Source organism: Ptychodera flava, chromosome 6 (assembly GCF_041260155.1).
Source record: "Ptychodera flava strain L36383 chromosome 6, AS_Pfla_20210202, whole genome shotgun sequence".
NCBI lineage: Eukaryota > Metazoa > Hemichordata > Enteropneusta > Ptychoderidae > Ptychodera > Ptychodera flava.
Window position 1 is genome coordinate 27,840,504 of NC_091933.1, and position 25,835 is coordinate 27,866,338.

The 25,835-nt window shown below is 37.9% G+C and overlaps 2 protein-coding genes across 3 annotated transcripts in view; one reads left to right on the forward strand and one right to left on the reverse strand.

Moving 5' to 3' along the window:
- LOC139135382 (aminopeptidase N-like) overlaps nt 1-25,835 on the reverse strand; it is a 67,023-nt gene that overhangs the window by 21,532 nt on the left and 19,656 nt on the right. The window lies entirely within an intron of this gene.
- The window catches only part of LOC139135379 (aminopeptidase N-like), a 48,476-nt gene continuing 29,177 nt past the window's right edge, over nt 6,537-25,835 (forward strand). Inside the window, exon 1 of the mRNA XM_070702740.1 lies at nt 6,537-7,333. Within this exon, the coding sequence (XP_070558841.1) occupies nt 6,699-7,333 (635 nt within the window). The 5' untranslated portion in view covers nt 6,537-6,698. The remainder of the gene's footprint in view (nt 7,334-25,835) is intronic.

The window sequence follows — 25,835 nt, forward strand, 5'->3', positions numbered from 1 at the left end:
CCCTCGTACTGGGGCTTCATCCTATACATATATCGGCGTTTATTTGACTAAGGACAGGAAAGTTGATTTTTTGTATTCACAGTGTCATATTAAAATAAGCATCTTATAGAACAAATCATAATAATTTGATTCCGGTCATCCAATACAATAGAGTATGTGTAACCTTTACTCATCATATCCCTGTCGTTTGGCTGTAGATATTTGACGATCAGAATTTGAAGAGAGTGGCCCTGACCACAACACCGTATATTGTACATAATTTGTAGATAAACGAGTTACATACAGAAGCGCTGTGTTCATAATACACCAACATCTTGAGGAGGAAAGAGCACTGTGACGATCATTTACAATGAGCAATCAAAGTGGTGCATTGGACCCTTTGACCTTGGAGACACCGCGAAGAAAAAAGATGGAACCACTATGTCATTTCGACCAGCTGTAATTGTTGAAAGTGAAAGAAACCTATCAGTCAAATATGATTTTTCAGGTAAAATGCGCCTCGAGTACATATATTCGGACTCTCAGAGTTTTACAATTCTCTTCTGGTCTACCACTTGTGGGGGTTCATTTTAAAGCTCTTGGTGTAAGAAAAAAATTCACTGTCTTAGTTTTTCGAAAGTCAGAAATCGTATTTTTCTCCATAGAGTTAACACAAGGGTGGCAGCCATTTTGAATTTGAAATATCGGTAAATCTTGGGTAATTTGTTTCTGTAAAATTTGCATGGTGATACCCTCCCTAATTTTTATTATTGATTTTGAAGAGAATGATTGAAATAGTCCTTGAGGAAAGTTGGAGCAAAAGTTTAAGTCTTTCACTTTCGAGGCGGATACTATCTTAGATTATCTCAAGTATCAGCGCGTTTTCCTTTGGCATGAAGCTAGCTGCCGGTGGTAGCTACATTCAAAGTTAAAAATCAAATGGATAGAGAAACGGTAGTAATACATTTACACATGCAGAAGGCATTACTTACAAACGGAGCAATGGTATTAGATATCTCACTTCACGACCACAGGGAAGAATTTTTCTCAACAGACTATGTTAACAAGGCTTTAAAAGGGGATTCCAATATCATAACGTAATGTATTTTTAGTTGAAAACCGCAAATAAAGCACACCATTTCTAATCGAGTGACGGTGTGTTGTCTACTGCTCATTTGTATGCAAGAATATGGATGCATCATTCTGACTTCCCATTTAAACAAAGAAACAATTTTCATCATTCATATATTAATTTCATATCTGGCCAAAACGTTTTGATGCTGTTTCATTCACTGTCCTTGTAAAAATGATGTGCTTACAATAGTCCGTCTATTCTCACGTACCCAAAAGTTCACTGTATTTTTGACCCTTCCCTATCGGCACTCCTGACAATCTCTGGCCTTGGCTGCGTATCCATGCCGGTAAACTCTTATCAACATTAGTTATATCCATCTTCCTTGAGTCAATTGATTGAAAAACTCATCAAATAAAGCCAATCCGAAATTGAAATGAAATGGCGCTATTGAAGATTACGTTAAATCAACACAGAACGCCCACTGAAATGGAATCTTGCGGTGGGATGAAGATATGTGGTACGTGGTTTACTCTACGATTAAGATTAAACTTTTCACTGCTTTATCTCGTTTCATTGATAGAGTACAACCTTTACACATGCCGATAACTCGTTTAACTTTGTAAAGCATTCACACAAAAGTAGATCTTTTCGTGTGACGAGTCCAGGTAAACTTATAGAGTTTAAGGCATTGTGTACCTCGAATCATGAATACCTTTTTTAAAACTTTTTCTCGAACTTTCCTCAAGGAAACGTTTAACCATTCTCTTAGCAAGTGAAGAATAAAAATCAAGGGTCACGGTGCGAAGTTTTGTACCAGAGAAACAAATTACTCAATATTTACCGGTATTTGGGATTCAAAATGGCGGCCATCTCCATGATAACTCTATGGGGAAAATTCAATAGCGATATTCGCAAAACTATAAGACGGTTAAATTTTAATAACGCCAAGAGTTTAAAAATGGGCCTTATAAACACGATAGATCAGATAAGTTTTTGAAAAATTTGAGAGTCTGAATATTTGTCCCCGAGGCCCATTTTACCTTAACGGACATTAAGTGATATGAATGGAAAATAAATAACTATGTATCTTGCAGGCACCTTCCTGAAAACGATGCGACTTATCTAAAAATTGGCGACTGTTTTCGTGTATGGGGAGAGTTAAGAAATACCACACATGCACTCCCGTTCATGAGTATACGCACTTCCTTCCGAGCAGCACTAACTGTTGCAGCTGTTGTGGACGCGACCATACTTCTGTCACAAACTAAAACGTCTTCTAGGTTTGTATCAATTGTGTTGATGCAATTTTTCACAATATCGTATCAAAGTTTACACCCTCCAGCCGCTTGTAACGTTTTGGCCTTGAAAGCCACAATGAGCAAGCGTTGCATTTCAGTCGCATCAAATTTGCCCAGAGGCGTTGACACCGCACAGCTGTACTGTTTTTGTTGATGAAGTCGTCATTATCCGCCTTATCTGACTGCGGGTCTCTGATTATTTCGTCCCTTTACTTCATTGAATCCAGGATTGAAATATAATATTCCACGAATCCCGATGAAATGTGATGGATCACTGACGCACCAAGCAATGGTCTCTCTCAGTTGTGTGGAGATTAATCATTATCGGCACTTCTCCGCTGCATGATTAAAGTTCAGAATGTAGCGGTAAATGTTGCACTGTTTACAATTTGGAAAATTAACGCATTTAGCACTTAATAACTAAATTCCTCCATTTGGTCGCATTTCCGGACAACACTCCGGAAATCACCCTAGTTGCCAAAACGTTAAGTCAAATAACCAACAAATCTCTGAATCTCGTACATGTCAGTTTATCAAGTAATCTTTTCCTCCCTGTTGTTTACAAATGCAGAACTTACTGCCCTGCATTTTATCCAAAAGAAATTCCTGTTTCGTCGAGGTAAAGTGATACAAATATTTTACGATACGATTAGTAGTATGTCACTATACATGCTAAAAAAATCATAAAAAAGATAAATAGAAATGTGTGTTTTGAGTTCCTGTCAAAATTGTGTCGCGAATACTGAAAGTATGTGAGGCTCGTGAAAATACAGCCATGCGCTTGCGCAGTGAAAAGTCTTGAAGAACAGAAGGTTCAGTGGGACCTGCCAGAAGTCAGGCTGGTCTCGTTTGTGGGCGAGCAATTTTTTTTATGATATGGTAAAAAAGTTATGTTTGAAACTTTGCACTTGAAAAAAGGAAGAAAAATGTGACAATGGCATGTACTTTGAGCCGTACTTCCGGAAATAAACTGTAAACTCCCTGCCTTGCACTCTTTCCTTGGTGGTTATTCGTACATTGTATTTCCCCGATTGCTGCAATCGGGGAAATCCTTATTGGCATTGTCTTTAGTTTAATACTGCATGTTTTAATAACATTAAGATTTATTTTTCGACCGTCAGCGTTTTTCATTCAATGTTAAGACTTAACAACGGGTATCAGACAGAATTGTACATGGTTTGATTGAGAAATAAATAACTCCCAGATTGTCACACATTATCTATTACTAGGGCTATCGCCCTTGTATGTGTTATGGTCTCCGAAACCAGCATGTATTTCTGTACCAACAGATACTCATGGATGAAATTTGCCAATAGTTGTTGTCTGTTCTTTGTGTATTCATATGAAACAATACTTCATTTACACACAGTAAATAATTCTCCTTACACCTGTGTACCTGTATTTGAAACCACATTCACTTAAATTCGTACATTTTATCCTTTAAAACTTACCGCGCAAGGCAGAGTCACATCCTTCTAAACCGAGTCAGTGAAAAGCGGTATTGAGCCAAACCTATGCCTATTTTCCCATACTTGGCATGGGATGGTGTGTCATGCTAGGTTAAGTCAGTAAAAATCATTTTACAGAGGCCTAAATGTTCCCCTCTTTGTTAAAATGTAATATATGGGACACGTTATATTCGCTCTGATTTTAACCAACTTGATCTGATGGTGACATACGACCTTGGCAGAATAGGGTTGAAGTTGTATTCACTTGACCTATAAGTAAACAACGCTTTAGCATATTACATGTATTACCTACTGAAGTTTCGTAATAACGTAGCCTGGAAAATAAGTAAATTGGCTTGTTTTTTTCAAATTTCATGGTTTCCTGTAGTGTTTGACTTCCTGGCAAGCTAGGGTACACCCAAGATTATAGTGGTAGCGATTAAATGAAGTTTTACAGACGATACTGAATTTATTTGTCAAAAAGCACAGCAGGAAACTAAGGGGCTTTATGACAGCAACTGTGTAACTGTTAGTAACTGTGCATCGTACGCTTGTTGAGAGCATTTAAACGTTTAGTAATTGTCTCTTGGTACAGGAAAGTCTCAATTAAGGACAAAATGAGATTATACAAGTCGTCAATCTGGCAGGAAAGATTGTTTGCACGAAGCGAAGGCAACTTCCAAGTAATATATTACCAATCTTTGAAGAGGAAAGCCATTCAGATCCATCAGGATCAAACATATCCACTCAGCACAGAATTCAAAATCATCCAGTCAGGTCGACGACTTAGAGTACCCTTTGCGCGTAAAAACGTGTACAAAAAGTTTTTCATTTATTGAGATGTGGCTGTTGTAAACTCGGAATTTCATACGTAATTCATTTTCAGGGTTGTGCATATGTGTGTTTTATATTGTAAGTCGGCAGCTTTGTGGTGTCTAGAGAAAATTTTCCATTTGTGCGTGTTTCATTATAATGGACAATAAAGTAATTTGAATTGAATAAGATAGATTAAGCAAACGGAACTAGCTCATTCAGATCAAACTTTCTCCCTTCCCAACCTCCCAAACCCAGAAAAGGCTTAAATGTTCGAGGAATTGATGTCTGTTATGCCTAACAATATATCAACGGTGAGAATTCAACCCGCCCCACCCCTTCCTTGCCTAATAAATTTCATTCATGAACTTTTTTGCGACAATATGAGGAAATTGTTTACTTTGTGAAATAGCAGGTAGCAGAGTGTCTCGAAACTAGACACATACAGGTTTCATATCAATGTAAAATACACCGATAATGTACGCCCACCCTTCGTGCATAGGTAGAGCAATTACAGTGGAGTTTTTAGTTAACCATTATTAAACATTGCTGGTTTGATTGAAAAACAGAACATTGCCCGTACTTTTGATACACTTTGCTGATCGCTTCGTCCATTAAAATCCCTTCGAAAACATGGAAATTATTTCTATCAAAATATCGATCTCATCGGTCTGCATGCTGATAAGGTATTATAGGACGTTATTTTATGGGCCAATTGTCGACAATGAGATTCGGAATATGAGGATAACGCCGGTTTCTTCGCAGGAATAATTTAGTGTCTTCATTGTGACAGTGCCAGTTTCCCCAAATCGTAGGACCTTTGTCATCCTCTCAGCTTTAACTGTCTTTTGTTCATTTAAATTGATATTTGAGGTGCTTTGAATTTCGCTGTGAGCGGACTAAACTTTCGTTGAATTAAAAACTGAAGTTACAGTGAAAAGTCGTATCATAACTAATGTATTTATGCTTACTTATTGTCATGATGGTTGCCTCTGACAAAACTCCTGGAACGGAGCTGAACGACCTTCAAAAGCTTCACAGATTACCACAAACCTATTCTAACTCGTGTTACCTGCATGACACATAATAGTGAAGGTTTTGAGTTACAATCCGCTCTTGAGCACAGCGCCCCCAAGCGTATTGCTGTGTTGTTCTGTGCAGAGCAGGATTCGTTTATGGTATGTGATGTCTTTACACTCTGTGAACGGTTGTCCACTGAAATCATGTCTCGAAATCTCATTAATTTGATTACATATCACATTTATCAGTCAAAGTGATAAAGAGCAATGTAAAAAAAAACCGCAACGGTCACGTGGACAACGCGTGTAAATGTCGACGCTGAAGGAGCTACCCCACGACACCAGTAGTGTGTAATTTATAGTGTCGCAAATGTCTGAAGTGTGTACAAAGCGAAAAGAAGAAAGTCTGTACATTATTTCGGGCTTCGAAGTCACTTTTGAAATTCAGCGGCGTGAAAAAGGTAACCGCAACCGTAGATGAGATATTCATACCAGATCTTTATAGAGACTAAGTATAATTGATGGACATAGAGTACAATCCGCTATTCCAATTTGAAGTGACCCGCCTAACCCGTTCATAGCACATCATCTGTCTGGTTTGGAACCTTACCATATGTGTCTTTGCCTGTGTTCGTTTCTCACTATCCCTACATTTCAACATTTTTTCAACAAAAAACTCTCGATAGCTGAAAGCAGGAACCCTACATCCAAATGCATGACGCAAGATTCGTAACGATGCAGAAATCGCCAAAATGGGGTCAACCACGGTTTGACCATGGGTCAACGGTCCCATATGTGGCTATCACTATCGGCGGGCGAGCACATAAAATCTACATTATCATAAATTTAGCAGGTTAAAAAGTAACAGAGGTAATGATATTTAGAGTGGTCAGTGAAGTGTGCTGTAGTTGAACACAGAGTGGCACGTTTCAACAGGCGAAAAGAGCGAAATCAGTTCGCGTTGTGCCCGCACATACAGCTTTGTCTTTATCGACGCTGAGAATTGTAGTGCGATTGACAAAAGTTGGCAAAGTACTTGTTCGAAGAAAAAATTTAAGTGTTTAAGATGGCGGCAAGTCCACACGTCGAGTACGGCAGCAAGAGTTCCAAGAGCGGGTGTTTTGTCACCAGGACCGCTTGGATTATTATAGTAATTCTCGTTTGCGCTCTGATCACCCTTGGTGTCTTGCTGGCTTACTACGTACCGGACAGATCCTGTGACAGCACGGAGCTCCCCGGGGAAGAGGAAGAAGAAGTTAAGATGCCGACACCCGTTGAAGTACCAGACGACAAAGAGGATTTCGAGGGACGGACACCCGACACCTTTATGCCCTATCATTACGACGTATGGCTTCAGCCTTACATAGACAAAGACCTTGACGGGAACAAGTTCCTCGATCTCGACGGCAAGACCAGCATGTACGTAGAGTGCGTCAAGGAGACCAATGAAATAAAAGTACATCACAGATTCATGACAATCAATAAATTCGCTGTGTACGAAATCGCAGGCTCTACAGAGACCGAGCTACAGGTTGCCGGCAACGAAACCATTTCAAAGTATGACTGGTTCGTCATTCACATGGTGAACAACTTCGAAGTTGGTAAAAACTATAGGGTCTATTTCGAGCATGTGGGTACGGTCAACCAGACCGATAATCGCGGCTTTTACTACGCAACTTATACTGAGGAAGGTGAAGAAAAGTAAGTATTGTTCTCAAGCGTATTGCGTATATACTAGTATTACACGTAAACTTCTGAAGCACAGGACCTGCTAATTTTGAATTCAAAAGTTACAACGCCGAAATAGCATCCTTATTATACTTGGACGCTCTCTGTTGGTAATTGGCCCGTGACCATAACATCCTATGATATATGATATCTTTCTAGCTTAATCTAATGCTGGCCCCAAAGCGATAATCGTTTTGATAAAAGTCATTATTGTTAGGAAACAATGTTTCAAAAGAATTTTAATGGACCAATATGTGACTAGCAAAGTACGGGCAACTGTTTACATCCAAGTCGAGGACATTTCACCAGATGGTCACGTAGAAACTCCGCTGTTATGACATTTAATGTACAAAGAGCACGATACAAAAGCTGTATGTGTCTTCAGACACTACGCGACTTCCCATTTCACACAGATTAAGGGGGAGTAACACATCGTTGTAAAGTTTAAGAGGTGAAATTGGTTCGTGGGGAGTGATGGCGGCCAGGGATTGCTTGCATTGGTGACCACGACTGGCATGAATATTAATAACTCGCTCTTTGGGACTTTGCCGTGTGGGGGAGCTTTACTCTGAAAGAACGAATTCCGTTTGCTGAACTTATGAGACAATCTGAGATGGTCCCTATGTGTACACATGCCCGTGTTTCACAGAGAGGAAACTCTTTAATTGTAAAGAGCAAGTCTCTTATGATCTGTGCTGCAACATTATTATGTAACGTCGGAACATACTATGCAGTTGGGGTTTTTTTATTTCTGGTTAAGGTGACTACAGCTTTACAGTAGAAACTACAGTAGATACTCGTTTTTGCGTAGAAATTTTCTCTTTGGATTTGAATGTCTAATAATAATGATAACAAAATAGGAAATCCATAATGCGTCTAATCTCGTTGAGCTCTAGACGCCGGAAAGGATTGAGATGAACTGTGGGAAAACAAAAGAACGAGTATAGAAGGAAAATCATTGTTTGTGTGAATGTTTAAATTTCTTGAAAGCGCTTCCGAAAGAATCGGAGGACGAAGTTTATTGCCAGCTGAGTGACCAGTGTAATAAATGACCTTTCTCCAAGGGTTTATGTATTAACACACGGCACTGTGAGAAAATGTATAGCAGAGGTAAAGTGGAGAGGTCTTGTAGGGTGATACACTTTTTAAGAGTTCAATTAAATATTGTGTACTGCTGCCAGTAAACTGAGGACACTTTACACTGTATGCAGGACGTGACTGCTAGAGCAATAGTGGAGAAAGAGGAAGGGTATGATGGAATCCGAGTTTTTGGCTCTACAAACAAGTCGAGCTGCAGCATTTTGAACTTTCTGTAACTCATCAGTGAGGTATTTGGGACTACCTCACAAAAGCGAATCGCAGTAATCCAGACGAGAATGTAAAAGTACACAGTTGAGAGTTTTAGTATCGTCAGTGAAGAGTTAAATGTCGAATGGAACGAATTTTTCTAAGCTGAAAGTTGATTTACACATGTTCTGTACATAGTGAGCCATGTGAAAGTTGGATTAAAAAGTGACACCAATGCTTTTTTAACATTGTGAGTAAAAGTTTTGTACGAGTTGCCAACACACAAACTAGCAGAAAAGGGTCTATAGGACAGTCTTGAAAATATAACAGTGCTATTATTGTTTCTATTTTGCTTTCATTCAGCTTAAGTTTGTCATAATTCATCCAGGTTTATATTGGGTAAAGCAGTCACGGTTTCCTGACAACGGACATATGTAAATCTGATAACAGTCAGGGCCATTTTGCAGCGATTACTTTACTCCGTTGCGGCGGATGAATATTTACAGTGTCACAAGTGAAGTTATTGTTTAATAAATACAGCAGAGGTAGCTACCAGTCGATGAAACTGTTCGAGAAAAATTGGGATGCTCGAACACTTTCCTCGAGGGCAGCATTTTGTCTCTCGCACAGAGGGCGGAGTAACTTTTTATCATCAGCTGACTGGGACTTTTTTGTTTTGCTAAGCGGGAACATAGAAACAAAGCCAGTGGACGCACACTTGAATTTGGAGATTAAAAGATCAAGTTGGAAAGTAATGTGATGGGAGATTTTGCTATAGAGAGGAAACATGAATGAGTTTCCTTCACTTGCCAGTGTAGGAAGTTATGAAAGGAGAAAAGTAGAGGGTTGGATGGGAATATTTTCCCTTCCACTACAATTACTGTAGTAGTAGTGAATAGGTTTACTGTCGTCTCCAAATTCTGATTTTGTTCTATACCTCGGAATTTGACATCTCTGAGTGCGAAAACACCTGTCAATATGATTCTCGAAATTGTCTGGTTAGTCATCAATGAAACCGATGTTGCCTCTAGTTCCGTCTATGGTAGTACTACTGATCTGCAGAGGCAATGCTCATAACTTTGTAACTAACCAGATTAATAGATGACGTGATGGGTCATGGGCATACCTTATTGAACCATTCTGTTTTGAGGATGGGGATTTAGCCGGGCGGTTTTGACTACGATGTCTTCGCCGTTAGGTGCCGTAAGATATGGGTTCGAATCCAATGAAAATTTTACTGGATTTAGATGGCGTGCATCGTTCTGCACTGTTATGGGGGCGTGTCAGCCATGCAGTTGTCTGAAACAGGGTAACTCCTAGAAGTAGTCAACGAGAAGTTTGATTATTTTATTTGAAATGTCTCAGTGGTATCTCGGCACATGCACACGGTCACTCCAAGGTCACCCCACTTGAGGAGAGACTTTAATCGCATAGGGGTTAAAGCGATAACAAGCAATACATGCCTTCAATGGCGCTGTGTAATATCTCCAGAAGAATTGGGATAGCAAACTTCCAAAAATGACGTGGTCAAAATTCGAATGTCATTTTTCATTGTTCAAAAATGCTACATTTTAAATTCATAAGGCATTTATCCTTGAATGTTTCATTTATTTTAAGGAAGATCGATGTTATAACACTAAAGAGTCTTTTCGATATGGTACATTGAATGTTTCAAATAAATAAGCAATTTGGCTTTAAGACTGTAAAAGTTAGTCATTAATGTAAAAAACGAATGCTGACGTCTCAACTATATCACACACACTTTCAAAGTTTATTTAAAGTTTGTTGTTGTTTTTCGGGAAGGCTACGAAATTACTTTAAAATTTATACGTTTCATAAGAGTCTGGATTTGAAAAGAAGCTTAACAATTCTTGGACTAATCCTGTCAGTTTTTGTGTAGTAGGAATGACTATGTATAACGTTGTTAGGTTTAAATAATCTGTTGACGAGTATTATAGCGATATGATGATGAGCATGACACTGCCAAGACAACGGAATGGACTTCAAGAAATAATTAGTTTGAGGTAGTATGCGCCTCGAAAGTAAAAGACTTATTACTTTTGCTCAAACTTTCCTCAAACATCCAAGCATTCTCTTGCCAAATCAAGAATAATGATCTGGAGTCAGCTTACAGAGTTTGGTAGAAAAACAAACTACCTAATATTTATACCGATATTTGAAATTCAAAATGGCCGCCATCCCTGTGTTAACTCTAAGGAGGAATAATTTTCGAATTTCGAAATACTAAGCCGGTGAAAAGTTTTCTTTCGCCAAGAGCTTTAAAATGAACCCCCAAATGTGTTATATCAGAACAGAATTGTAAAAGTTTGAGAGTCCGAAGGTCTGTCCCCGAGGTGCGTTCTACCTTACCGATGAAATGTTTCTGAAAGACGCTCACTTCGCTGCAGTGCATGTTAAGAACCTTCAGATCTTTAGTGCTACTCAGAAATTTCAGCACATCCATCTTTATCTATATTCCCGCATTTTATTCCTACTTTCCAGATCAATAGTTGTTTACCCTCACCTTGCTCTTGGGTTAAATAGTTAAGATAAGTACCCACCAAGATAGATTATCGGAGGGAAAAAAGTTAATATATTCCCTGAAAGAGAACATTAGTGGACTATCGCGCGAAATAGTATGCGAACAATGAATTTATTACCGGGATCGTATCGATTTCCGCTGCAGATTTTGACAGATGAACTCTGTAACTACAAGTAGATAGGTTTTGACCCGAATATCATCGCGATGATACCATCCCGATGATGTGGCTGCAATGCAAGGTAAAATAGGAATGTCTTCATTTTCTTGCCATAGAACTGATACTCAAATTTAAAAGCCAATCAGAAATTTGGCTGAAAAAAGCCCCGGAAAGGTAATATAATATAATATTAAAAGTCAGTATCTTGAGAAACTATCTGTCCTTTCTTGGCAATTCAACGCTTGTTTTGCTTCATGATAATTTTGTGAGATCTTTCAATCGAACCGTATTTTACTGCCATTTCACAATAGAAAGACATCGCTTATCTTATTAAGTGTATGATTTCTGCTGTCGTCAGACCGCCTTTCCACTATTTCCTTTTACTTTTGATAAACTTATTAAAATCTTACATAGAGTCAGCAATTGCAAAAACAGCAACCAATAAAAAATGAAAGGAGTACCATTAAGTCTATAGGGAGATGAGTACAAACATCGCTCTTGGAAATGACATACAAGCAAAGCGACCGTTTCACGTTCAAAACGAATGCCAAATGACAAACGAAGGGGTGGCATCACCGAAGCAAAAGGAGCGGAGAATACGCAGAGATAATGAGTACATTATCGAAGCATAATATGATAATGAGAGCGCGCAGTAATAATGAGCACATTATCGAAGCGTGATGAGAGCCCGCAGAAAGCGCGTTGTTGACGTATCCGTTCACGTTCAATTCACGTACGCATGCGCTCATCTCAAGGTGGGTGGCTGTACCACAGTGAAAGTATCGTCATTGTCTCAATAATTGCATATGTTGTAGCTACATGTAACAGTGAGAAGACAAGAAATGCATAGCGTTACCATCTTACATTTTCAAACAATATCGCGTAGAAATACGTCAAATACCCTTTGATTTTCTACCTTTCACACTGCCTTGTGAGAAATTTTAACCCTCAAACGTGAAGGACGCTTATTAGAGACTGGAAAAACAACATTTACTGTAATTGTAGTACGTTACCATTTCAGCGCATTCATACAATTGAAGCCATTATATCTTCATATGAAGCCCTTTTGTGAAAATTCAAGCAAACGACAATATTAGACGGTTTTCTTGCATTTCCAAGGTCAAACCACTGAAACTGACTGACACTGTACAACCAATAGGTGCCCACTTACAGTTACCCTTTTCTCTCCATTAACGACTGTTTGCTCTGCGTCATTTGCAAATTAAACCATTATTATTGCTGTTTTGTCCCTATTAATTATATCCAATCTAATTGTGTTCATATTAAAGTGTTTGTCGTTCAAGCGTGGGATAGTTAGTTTTCTGTTACGAAGCCTCAGAAGACAGACAGACTTGAATTAGCCCATCCGCGTGTATGCGCCCCCGCGCGACCATTGATCCGGGCGTTAGTCAGGCAGTGCGTCATTGACCCTTCCTCTGATGCCCTTTTTCGTAAATAGTTCATGTAGTTGTACTTTGTCATATGACAATGGATGAAAACATATATTCTCGTCATTTACGTCGTGGCATAATCAGGTCCATAGCTATTCTTCAGTTCATTCCAACTGGGGGCGCCTTTTGTTTATTTTTTGCATGCGTTCTTAATCTGACATACCTTTTGGAGAAGTTAGAATGTAATTCAAAATTCATTCATTAAAACACCAGGATCCTGAGAAACAAACTCTCAGTCAATCACAGTCATTTTATTTTATCCAATCGCAGTTCGGTATGTTTCCCGCTCAAAACGCGTTGCTACTTCTTCTGATGTTTCTCAAACGTTCTTTATCACGGTATAGAATAGGAACGTGTGTGAAGACTCAAAGTGGTCCCCGACTTCAAAGTGGTCCCCATCCTCAATGACCGGTAAGATAGGGGGTCAAACTCAAGTCTGACGACACCTACCGCATAAGGACGTTTCTGATGAAATATCAGCTGCTATTTTAGTATTTAATACCTAAAGTTGGGAAAAAATAAACAAAATAAGGGCGGAGCATAGAATTAACAATAGGGAGGGCTAGTGTCTATATCAATCATGACTTATCTATAAATTGACTCATTTGAAATCATATCGACATTTGGAAGTCATTCTAATCGCTGCTCTTAAATACATAAACGGTATGAAATACAAATTTGCAGCAGTGCTGTGGCGTATCAATCGCACTTGCGGGTCAAAAATTCATCGCCACAAGCCAGCCCATAGACATTTTTGGTAGTTTACTTCGACCGGTACTATAACACTGGTCGGTTCATGACCCATTGTCTACTTCTGTTAGCTACCTCGATAATATAAACATGTATTTTCAACCATTTTCCCGTGAGCCAACGTCCACGAACTCTACAACGTTACCCCTCTCGCGTAAAACGTATTGAATTCTTTTGATCTGTCAAAAGTTCAGAACCGAGCAGAAACAGTCGACGGCTCTTAAAAACGGCTGAAATTAGATGTTGCCACATTCGACATAATGAACGGAAGTAGGAGATGAGTCATAGGTAGTCAGAGATAAAGTAGGTACATGTTCATTTATTCAAAGACTAAGCTGTTTCATTATTTTGCTAAGTAAATTAAAAACGACTGGTGTCGTAGTAAACTAAGTAAAAGGTCCATGGACAGATTAACAGCGGTTCTGAAGCGATATCCCTTGACACGAATGCGATCTATACACCTCAGCATTGTGCTACGAATGCACAGATATGAAATACATATGGATAGGACTCGAGGCAAATTTTTTAAGAGTGGGTATTTTTCCTTATATTTTTAAAAAAAATATCCATTATGTACCATAGAAATTCACGCGATTGAAGTAATACATTACCTAAAAAGTTGAATACAGCAGACGGAGCGTAAAATTATCCAAATTTCAAGGAGATACTTTGAAGTCAAGAGGACAATTTTGAAGTCATACTGATTGTCTTTATTCAATACTAAAAGTTGGACAAAAAAAGGAAGTGTACTCTTGTCTTATTAATACCTGATACTTCACAGGTCGCATGTTACATTTTCAAGTCATCACATTCTTTCAATAACATAAACGATGATGAATACAGCAGAGAGAGTTTAAATTATCCCGAGACTTTGGGGACCACTTTGAAGTCAAAGGGACTTTTGGAGTCAAATTGACTTTCTTTATTCAATACTAAATGTTGGACAAAAAATGAAGTGCACTTTAGTCCTATTAATAACTGATAATTCACGGGTCGCTTGTTACATTTTATACATTCTTTCAATAACATAAACGATGATGAATACAGCAGAGAAAGCGTAAAATCATCCCAAGTCTTCGGGGACCACTTTGAAGTCAAAAGGACACTTTTGGAGTCAAACTGATTTTCTTTATTCAATACTAAAAGTAGACGAAAATCAAAAGAGGTGTACTATAGTCCTATTAATACCCGATTCTTCACAGGTCACATGTTACATTTTTAAGTCAACACATTCTTTTAATAACAAAAACAATGATTAATACAGCAGAGAGAGCGTAAAATTATCCCAAGTCTTCGGGGACCACTTTGAAGTCAAAAGGACACTTTTGGAGTCAAAGTCATTGTGAAGATCGAATACTAAAAGTTGACAAAATTCAAAGGAAGTGTACGAAAGTCCTATTAATACCTGATACTTCACAGGTCGCATGTTACATTTTTTAAGTCATCACATTCTTTCAATAACATAAACGATGATGAATACAGCAGAGGGAGCGTAAAATTATCCCGAGACTTTGGGGACCATTTTGAAGTCAAAAGGACGCTTTTGGAGTCAAATCGATTTTCTTTATTCAATACTAAATGTTGGACAAAAAAGGAAGTGCACTTTAGTCCTATTAATAACTGATAATTCACGGGTCGCATGTTACATTTTCAAGTCATTACATTCTTTCAATACATAAACGATGATGAATACAGCAGTGTTACGTGCAGAGAAAACGAACAAAAGGGTGAACTCAGCAGTTAACGTTTAAACAAAATTTATTACGAAAATAAAACTAATTGCTAAGTCAGGGATAGAGTACAAGCTTTAAAAGTGTACAGACTACTTATCTCAGCTGGGACGGCAGAGCTCCAGTCTCAGAGTTGTAACAGTCAGTCGGATGAATGAACAGTCCTTTGGCTTGCAGGCTTGAAACTGCACAAAGTCCACAGTATAAATCCAGCGTTGGCAGTGAAGGTCTTGAAAAGTCTTGAGAATGACTACTGCTGGAGTTTAGTAACACACAAGAGACACGATCCCAAAAGTCTGACTGGAAGCTGAGCACGTCCCTTTTATAAAGGCATATAAGAACAATCTAGAACTTTTATTGACATGCTAATTACTGTTCTAAAATTATCTCCCTTACACAACTAATCAACTTTCCAGAACATTCCAAACATGACTAATTGAATTCAAGGTTGTGAGGTCATCAAGGGCAGTGACCTTGAGAATGTTCTAGACTAATTGAACTCAGGTCATGATGAGTGTGGGGGAAATGACCTACATAACACACCCCCTCTTCAAAAAAAGAAAATTTTTCAAAGAAAAATCTTTCTTTTACAAATGTAATCTTGAAAAGGATTTAAGTACTCAAATTTTTTTTACTCTAAAGTAAAATTTCTTGAAAGTGAACAACAATAAACTCTAAATACGAGAGAGACAGTCTGCAATTAAATTGTCTCTGCCTTTGATATGTCTAATGTCAAGATTAAACTCCTGTAACATTAAACTCCATCTTAGCAATCTCTGATTTTTGCCTTTAAATTTCTGCAGAAAAACAAGAGGGTTGTGATCAATATAAACCACTATTGGCTGATTTGAAGAAGTAACATAAACTTCAAAATGCTGTAAAGCTAATATCAAAGATAAACACTCTTTTTCAATTGTAGAGTAGTTTCTCTGGGATTTGTTAAATTTGCGTGAAAAATAGCAAACAGGATGATCTACACCATGACTATCCTCTTGCAATAAAACAGCACCAGCAGCCGTATCACTAGCATCCACAGCTAATTTGAATGGCAAAGTGAAATCTGGTGCAGACAACACTGGGGCACTTTGCAGTATGGCTTTAAGTGTATCAAATGCCTGTTGGCATTGCTCTGACCAAACAAACTTTACTTTCTTTTTAAGTAAGTTAGTCAAAGGCTCAGTAATTGTGGAGAAATTTGGACAGAATTTTCTGTAGTAACCAGCCATACCGAGAAAGCGCATCAGTTGTCGTTTGCAGTTTGGTATGGGAAAACTTGAAATGGCACTGATTTTGGCATCAACAGGTTTTACCTCACCCTGTCCTACAGTATGTCCGAGGTAAGTTACCCTGCCCAACAAACTCAGATTTGGCAAGGTTGACAGTCAACATTGCTTACTCAGTCTCTCAAAGAACTTCCGCATGAGCTTGATGTGTTCCTCCCAGGTGTCACTATACAGAATGACGTCGTCAACGTAAGCTGCACACCCGTCTAGCCCGGATATGACGTCGTTGATCATCCGTTGGAACGTTGCCGGAGAGTTCTTCATTCGAATGGCATCACCTTGTACTGGAACAATCCGTCTGGTGTAACAAAGGCGGATATTTCACGAGCACGATCTGTCAGAGGGACTTGCCAAAATCCCTTCAGTAGGTCAAATTTCGTCACATACTTGGCTTTTCCCACTCGGTCGATGCAGTCATCAATCCTCGGGATTGGGAAGTGTCTGTCTTTGTTAAAGTGTTGACCTTCCTAAAGTCCGTGCACATACGATAACTGTGATCTGATTTGGGAACAAGTATGCACGGCGAACTCCAGTTACTTTTACTGGGTTCAATAAAGTCATTGTCCAGCAGGTATTTGACTTCTTCCTGGAGATATTTCGCTTTTGTTGGATTCAGTCTGTATGGATGTTGTTTTACAGGCTTACTGTCCCCAACATCAACGTCGTGATAGATGACGTTGTCCTCGTTGGAACATCTTGAAACAGGTGTTTATATTCGTGGAGCAGTTCTTTCACCTGTTGTTGTTGTTCTGGCTGGAGGTGTGCCAACTTTGTAGACTCCAGCTTCTCCAGGATTTCTGAGTTCTGAAGCTTGACCGAGCCCAGCTTTGAGTTTAGAGTATTTTCACTCAAGTCAGTTTCAGTATCACTATCTTCATAATGGTTTGAACTGACTGCACTGACAGGCTGAGTTATAGTAGGATTATCCCTATCAAAATATGGCTTAAGCATATTTATGTGACATAGCTGTTTTTGTTTTCGCCTGTCAGGTGTTATTATGATGTAATTTAAATCACTCAATTTCTTATCAATTAGATATGGCCCAAAGTAACGAGCATGGAGTGGTTTGCCAGGAACCGGAAGTAGAACAAGAACTTTTTGACCTGGTTCAAACTTCCGTTTTGAGGTGCTTTTATCATATTTGGTTTTCATTGACTGCTGAGATGACTCAAGATTTCTCTGGCTAATTCACATGCTTTAGAGAGTTTTGTACGAAAATCTGACACATATTGCAAAATATTCAGACAATCATCATCGTCTGATAGGAATTTCTCTTTAACGAGCTTAAGTGGGCCACGGACTGTATGTCCAAATACAAGCTCAAATGGGCTAAAACCAAGAGACTCCTGAATTGACTCTCTAACAGCAAAGAGCAGAAAATGAATTCCTTCATCCCACTGCTTCTCAGTGTCAAAACAGTAGGTCCTAATCATGTTTTTCAAAGTTTGATGAAATCGCTCAAGAGCACCCTGACTTTCTGGATGATAGGCGGATGACCTATACTGTTTAATGCCTAGCTGATCCATTACTTGTTGAAAAATTCCAGACATAAAGTTGGAGCCTTGATCGGACTGGACACATTTAGGGAGGCCAAATAAAGTGAAAAATTTGACTAAAGCTTTCACTATAGTCTTTGTCTTTATATTTCTCAGTGGTATGGCTTCTGGGAACCGAGTTGATGTACACATTATTGTCAGCATGTACTCATTTCCTGATCTTGTTTTTGGTAGGGGCCCAACACAGTCTATTAGTATCCTACTAAATGGTTCTTGAAATGCAGGAATTGGCTGTAAAGGGGCCTTTGGAATGGTCTGATTGGCTTTCCTACCATTTGACATGTGTGACAAGTTTTACAGAAATGTGCTACATCCTGCCTGAGATTAGGCCAATAAAAGTGACTGAGAATTTTATGATAAGTTTTCCTGACTCCTAAGTGACCAGCCCAGGGGGTTTCATGGGCCAGGCGCAATATTTCAGCACGATAGGGCTTTGGAACCACAATTTGATGTTTTATAGCCCAATCGTCATCAACCAAAACGTCTGGAGGTCTCCATTTACGCATGAGAATACCAGATTTTGTATAATAGGAAACAGAGCTATCTGAAGTTTTACCTTCATCATCTACCCTGTCAAACAAAGACAAAATATCTGGGTCTTTGTGTTGTTCTGCAATGAGATTTGATCTAGAAAATGTCTGACTTTGGTCAGCAGAAGTTTTACTGGAAGTTTCAAATCCACGAGGGATAACGGAATGATCCGTGTCAAACACCTGACTGAGAAAGGTGTCATTTAAGTCAACATCTGTGACATTATTTTTGAGAGTATTTTGATTCTCGGAAGTTTTCTTTGACATGGCTCGAGTAATGGCACATGATGGGAAAAGGCCAGGAATGTCTTCCTCTATTGGCTCTGGATTTTGATCTAAACTAGGATTATCAGTCACAAGTGGATTAGTAATGACCTTGTCCCCAGCAAGGTCGTTTCCAAGAAGAAGGTGAATCCCTTCAAAGGCAAAAAAGGCCTAATACCTAAAGCCACAGGTCCAGAAACAAAGTCCGAAGACAAATAGACATTATGGAGAGGAACAGGAATGTAGTCATTACAATCTACCCCCTTAATAAGAACTTTAGAACCTGAAAATGACTTTTCAGAAAACGGCAGGGTATCTGCCAACAAAAGAGACTGGGAAGCCCCGTATCTCTTAAAATTTTGACAGGGTAGCGGAAGAGAAATCACTAGAAAGTGATATAAAACCATCATGAATAAATGGTTCGAAAATACCCATAATGCTATCTTGAGAAGAATTGACCTTGACCTCATTAATTGGGGATAAGAGGGGTTTAACCTCAGAAAATGTGTTGCACACATTATTAGACTCTAATTGAGTTGATGAAGAAATAAAGCCGGTGGGCTTAGATCCACTTTGACCACTTTGACCTTCACGTTTTCTTTTCAATTTGAAACACTCTGACATTAAATGGCCGTCTTTCTTACAATAATTACAAGAAAGTGTACCGAACTGTTTGTCAGAAGGAGATTGAGACTTGGGATCTGATGATGTGGGGTGTTACTTGAACTGTGTGAACTGCTGTCATTTGATTTCCTACTCTCCTTTGAGAAATTCTTGGATGAAAAGGGGGAGTTAAATTTACCTGCATTGTTTCTGTATGAAAAGGACTGGGATGGTTTGCTGAGAAATGAAGATTTGTGGGTCAATGAATAATCATCGGCCAAACGTGCAGCAACCTCTATGTATCTGCCTTTTGTTCATTGATAAATGTTTTGATGTCACTCCGGATGCACCTTTTAAATTCCTCAATCAAAACAAGCTGTCGTAATTTGTCATAATTCTGACTGACCTTTTCAGAAGAGCACCAACGGTCAAACAGTTGTTCTTTTGTTCGAGCAAATTCAACATAAGTTTGATCCTTCACCTTCTCACAATCCCTAAATTTCTGACGGTAAGCTTCAGGCACCAACTCATAGCCCTTGAGAATTAATTCCTTCACAGAATCATAATCTGAAGCCTGCTCTACTGACAACTGAATGTAAATTTCTCTGGCTTTACCCACCAAAGCACTCTGCAAAAGCATAGACCAGGACTCCTTAGGCCAATCCAGACTCTGAGCAATTTTCTCAAAATGAAGGAAATATTTATCAACATCCTTTTCTTGGAAAGGGGGAACTAACCTGAAATGCTTAGTGATGTCAAAATTGTCTGAAGGGAAGAATTTTCCTGACTTTCTAAGCTCTAAACGTCTCATTTCTAACTGCAGTCGGTGTTCTGCTAATTCTCTTTCCTTTTCTTTTTCCTCTCTTTCTTTCTCCCTTTGTCTTTCTTCCATTTGCAATTCTTTTTCTTTCTTTCATTTCTCTCTTTCAATCCCTCTCTTCTGTCTTTCTTCCATTTCTAATCTTTCCTGCCTATCTTTCTCTCTCTGTCTTCTTCCATTTGTAATTGCATTTGTATTTTTTCTTTTTCTAATGCCTGTCTCTCTTTTTCCATTTGTAATTCTAGTTTCTTGATCTCCAAATTGTCTGCATTTCTAATTCTAATTTTCTTAGTTCAAAGGTAGACTCGGGCTCATAATCTTTCAAGGTGGATTCCTCAAATTGGCCTAAATTAACTAAATGTTTTGCAATGTGGTACTGTATTTCCCGCTTGCGCATAGATCTTTTGACATCTACTTTAAGGAAATTGGCCAGTGCAATGAGGTTGTCTTTTTTGAGGGAATCAAATGCGTCCTGATCAAGGTCATCCATAAATTCGTCTGGCTTGAATTCCGCCATGATTGAATTTGCTGAGTTCACAGTATACAGTAGTTTTGAAAAGGCAGGCAAAATGTTGTCAAACGGCTCAAAATATTCGATCCCGGACAAGCCCCCAATTTTGTTACGTGCAGAGAAAACGAACAAAAGGGTGAACTCAGCAGTTAACGTTTAAACAAAATTTATTACGAAAATAAAACTAATTGCTAAGTCAGGGATAGAGACAAGCTTTAAAAGTGTACAGACTACTTATCTCAGCTGGGACGGCAAGAGCTCCAGTCTCAGAGTTGTAACAGTCAGTCGGATGAATGAACAGTCCTTGGCTTGCAGGCTTGAAGCTGCACAAAGTCCACAGTATAAATCCAGCGTTGGCAGTGAAGGTCTTGAAAAGTCTTGAGAATGACTACTGCTGGAGTTAGTAACACACAAGAGACACGATCCCAAAAGTCTGACTGGAAGCTGAGCACGTCCCTTTTATAAAGGCATATAAGAACAATCTAGAACTTTTATTGACATGCTAATTACTGTTCTAAAATTATCTCCCTTACACAACTAATCAACTTTCCAGAACATTCCAAACATGACTAATTGAATTCAAGGTTGTGAGGTCATCAAGGGCAGTGACCTTGAGAATGTTCTAGACTAATTGAACTCAGGTCATGATGAGTGTGGGGGAAATGACCTACATAACAGCAGACAAAAGCGTTAAAATCATCCTAGTCTTCGTGGACCACTTTGAAGTCAAAAGGACACTTTGGGGTCAAACTGATTTTCTTTATTCAATACCAAAGTTGGACAAAATCAAAGAAGTGTACTATAGTTTTATTAATACCTGATACTTCACAGGTCGCATGTTACATTTTCAAGTCAACACATTCTTTCTTTAACATAAACGATGTTGAATACAGCAGAGAGACCGTAAATCATCCCACGTTTTCGAGGACCACTTTGAAGTCAAAAGGACACTTTTGGAGTCAAACTGATTTTCTTATCAATACTAAAAGTTGACAAATATCCAAGGAAGTGTACTATAGTCCTATTAATAACTGATACTTCATAGGTCGCATGTTACATTTTTCAAGTTAGAACATTGCTTCAATTACGCAAAAGAAGTTGAATAAAGCAGACGAGTGTACAATCATTCGATTTTCCCGGGGACCACTTGAAGTCAAAAGGACACTTTTGGAGTCAAACTGATTTTCTTATGCAATACTAAAAGTTGGACAAAAAAGGAAGTGTACTATAGTTTTATTAATACCTGATACCTCACAGGTCGCATGTTCCATTTTTCAAGTTAGAACATTGCTTCAATTACACAAAAGAAGTTGAAATAAGCAGACAGAGTGTACAATCATTCGAATTCCCGGGGACCACTTTGAAGTCAAAAGGACACTTTTGGAGCCAAACTGATTTTCTTTATGCAATATTAAAAGTTGGACAAAAATGAAGTGTACTATAGTTTTATTAACACCTGATACCTCACAGGTCGCATGTTACATTTTTCAAGTCAACACATTCTCTTCATCTTAAGTTTCGGGGACCACTTTGAAGTCAAAAGGACACTTTTGGAGTCAAATTGATTTTCTTTATTCAATACTAAAAGTTGACAAAAATCCAAGGAAGTGTACTATAGGCCTATTATACCTGATACTTCACAGCTGGCATGTTACATTTTTCAAGTCAACAATTCTTTTTAATTTTCCTTAAAGCCCCCACTCAATTATCAGATTTATCTAATATAAATATTATTTCCTTGATAAAATATTCAATGGAAAACAAAAGAATGACAAACTGTTAATGGGCTGTTGACACATTCGCTAATGTGAGAACCAGGGATTGAGAAGGGCGCCTTTAAAGAAGCTGAACATAGCTGATGGAACATGTAATCAAGTGGAATTTCCGTGGACACCTTTACAGACATTTTGGTGTCATATGTATTTTTTCAATACAATACCAAATGCGTGATAAATCAGTAGAAATGTAGAATAATCCTACAAGTAACTCTGTTCTATAAACTCAATCTCATACACACATACAAATGGACGTTGAGCATTATTTAGCCAAAAAAATCTTTATTTAACTGTACATAAATTTTAACAGTAGAGTAAAGCACAAGAGCAGTTTTTCTCTATAAAGTAAAATAACTACTTTCAATAACCGGAAAAATGAGATAAAGGGCATCAATTTCACAAAAATAAAAGCACATTACCTAAAGGCCAATACAGTCCTGTTGTGCTATGTAGAGAATAGCTTTTTGTGACACATATGTTTATGAAGATAGATACTTTGATAGCACATTTCAAAAAATGTCAAAAAAGCTGCATTACCACTAATACAAAATTGAAAATATTATTGTAATTTGAACATCACAGTAAGATTATCCCTGAGAACAAGTCAGCCAGTGGTATGAGATGAGTAGTGTTTAGAGAAAGAGATTTTTTGATCAATAATGGAAAACATAGCATCAATGACACTTGGCTCTCATTTGATTGATGAGGCAGGCCACAGTGTGTATACTTAACTATGTCTTACACCATAAGTTCATAGCCATTGGAAGAGGGATTTCAGAAAAAATGATTTTTGACCAAATATGGGAAAAGTTGCGCAAAAATGCCTATATGAAAATATTCACCAAAAATTTGAAGACACTCAACTGAGGTTGCCTCTAGATACATTAAAAACAAATTTCAAACCAATCAAAACATTTACTTCAAAGAAAATTATTTTTTGACCAAAATATTGCCCCAAAATGCAAACAAGCGACCTAGCGGCCGATATAGCTCCGCTGTGTTTATATGTAGAGAATAACTATTTTAGACACATGTTGATGAAGAAGGTGGAAATCTTTGATAGCTCAATGCAGTGGCCAGAAAAAAGTGGCTAAAATAGCTGTAAAAATACACAATTGAAGATTTCATCATACTTTGAATATATCACATCGGATCATCCCTATGACCATGTCAACCAAAGCTATCTGATGAGTAGTTTTTTGAGAATAAAATTTCCTGACCAAAAATGGCAACAATTGCCCCTAAAAACAAAAACTGCAGATTTCATTATAATTTCAAAAGATCAAATTTAGTTCATCAATAGAACCTGTATACCAAATTTCAAAGCTGTTAGACCAGTACTTTTTGAGAAACACATTTTTTGACCAAAAATGGAAAAATTGCCCCAAAAATTACAAAATTGCAGATTTCATCATAATTTCAATAAATATCACTTAGTTCATCAATAGAAACCTGTATACCAAATTTCAAAGCTGTTAGACCAGTACTTTTTGAGAAACACATTTTTTGACCAAAAATTGGAAAAATTGCCCCAAAAATACAAAATTGCAGATTTCATCATATATTCAAGATATCATATTTAGTTCATCTGTAGGAACCTGTATACTAATACCAAATATCAAAGCTGTCAGATGGGCGGTTTTGATGAAATAAAGTTTTGACCAAAAATGACAAAAAAAATTCCTTAAAAGTACAGATTTGCATATTTCATTACATTTGAACAAATCTAAGTTGGTTATCCCAAGGGACCTATATACAAAATAACAAAGCTGTCTGACCAGCGATTATGAAGAAGATTTTTACCAAAACGCCTTTTTTGGCGCTAATTTGCATATTTTCAACAATATCAAAAAATACCGTCAAGGACAGTGTGCTCACATTCAGTTTGAATTGGTAAATTCAAGAAATATTTAAACCAGAAAAACAAGAATGACAAAGCAAATAAGGTCTGCAACTTAGGTACTGGAGGTCGTCTTTGGGAACATGCATATCATCTTCTATAGCAACGGGACAAGCAGATCCTACATACAGAAAGCAACGTCAACAAAAAAATTAGCCAGAGAAGCTTGACAAAAGAAAGGTGGGAGAGTGGGGAAAAATAAAGAGTGGGGGAAAAATAAAGAGTGGGAAAAAATGTACAAGGGATCTGGTAAAAAGTAATGCTACCTCATCAATCTTCTAGCCCCTACCCCCTCCTGAATATCAAATGTTCCACCCCTTACATAAAACCAGCTGACAGGAAATGTATTTACAACCTTGGGGATGTTTTAATTAATGCTATGAGTGCTATCATTCAAATGTAAACAACACTTAAATCAGTTACAGATAGTGAAATGCCTTCCACTGTGGGGGGGATTACAACATCTGGAATTATCCTGGATCCTAATTTCTCATCAGTTCTTATGTGTCTTAACATGCAAAAGTTGCAAAAATTGGTTCGCAATGAAAATATTTACTTCAACTTTGTTTTCTGGATCAAATTTTACTACAAATTGATATTAAATTTGACAAAATTATGTTCACAGCCTTCGAAACTCTCTCACAACATATCCTGGGTTGGTGTAGGTCATTTAAGGTCACAAACTGAGAAAATTACCTAAAATATAAAAATTTGGGGGTTTCCCAACACTTTGAGCAGAAAATTTATCAAATAACATCCCTCGGGACTTTCGTACCAAATTACAAAGCTATCAGACAGTAATTTTGAGAACAAGTTGTCTGTCCAAGAGCTTAAAAAGAAAATATTTTTTAAGATTTTTTGACCAAAAATGACAAAAATTGCTCCAAAACAGTAATATTTCAAATTTTGTCGTAACTTCAACAATTAGAAGGGTAACACCCTTGTAAACATCCAATCCAAATTTGAGAGCAATTGGGCTAGCGGTTTCTGAAAAGATGAAATTTTACTTACAATGAGAAAAATAACCAAAAATTCAGCAAAAATACAAAATTCGAGATATCTTCACAATATTCATAAAACTGATTTTCATCAACCTGAGGAACCTGTATACTAAATATCAAAGCTATCAGATTTGTTGTTTTTGAATAAAAAAAATTTTGACCAAAAATTCGGAAATGCCCTAAAATTACAAATATGAAATTTCAATTCAATTTGTATAAACTTGACTGAGGTCATCCTGAGGAACATGTATACCAACTTTCAAAATAATCAGATGAGTGGTTTCAGAAAAAATACCGCAATTATATGGTGTCGCT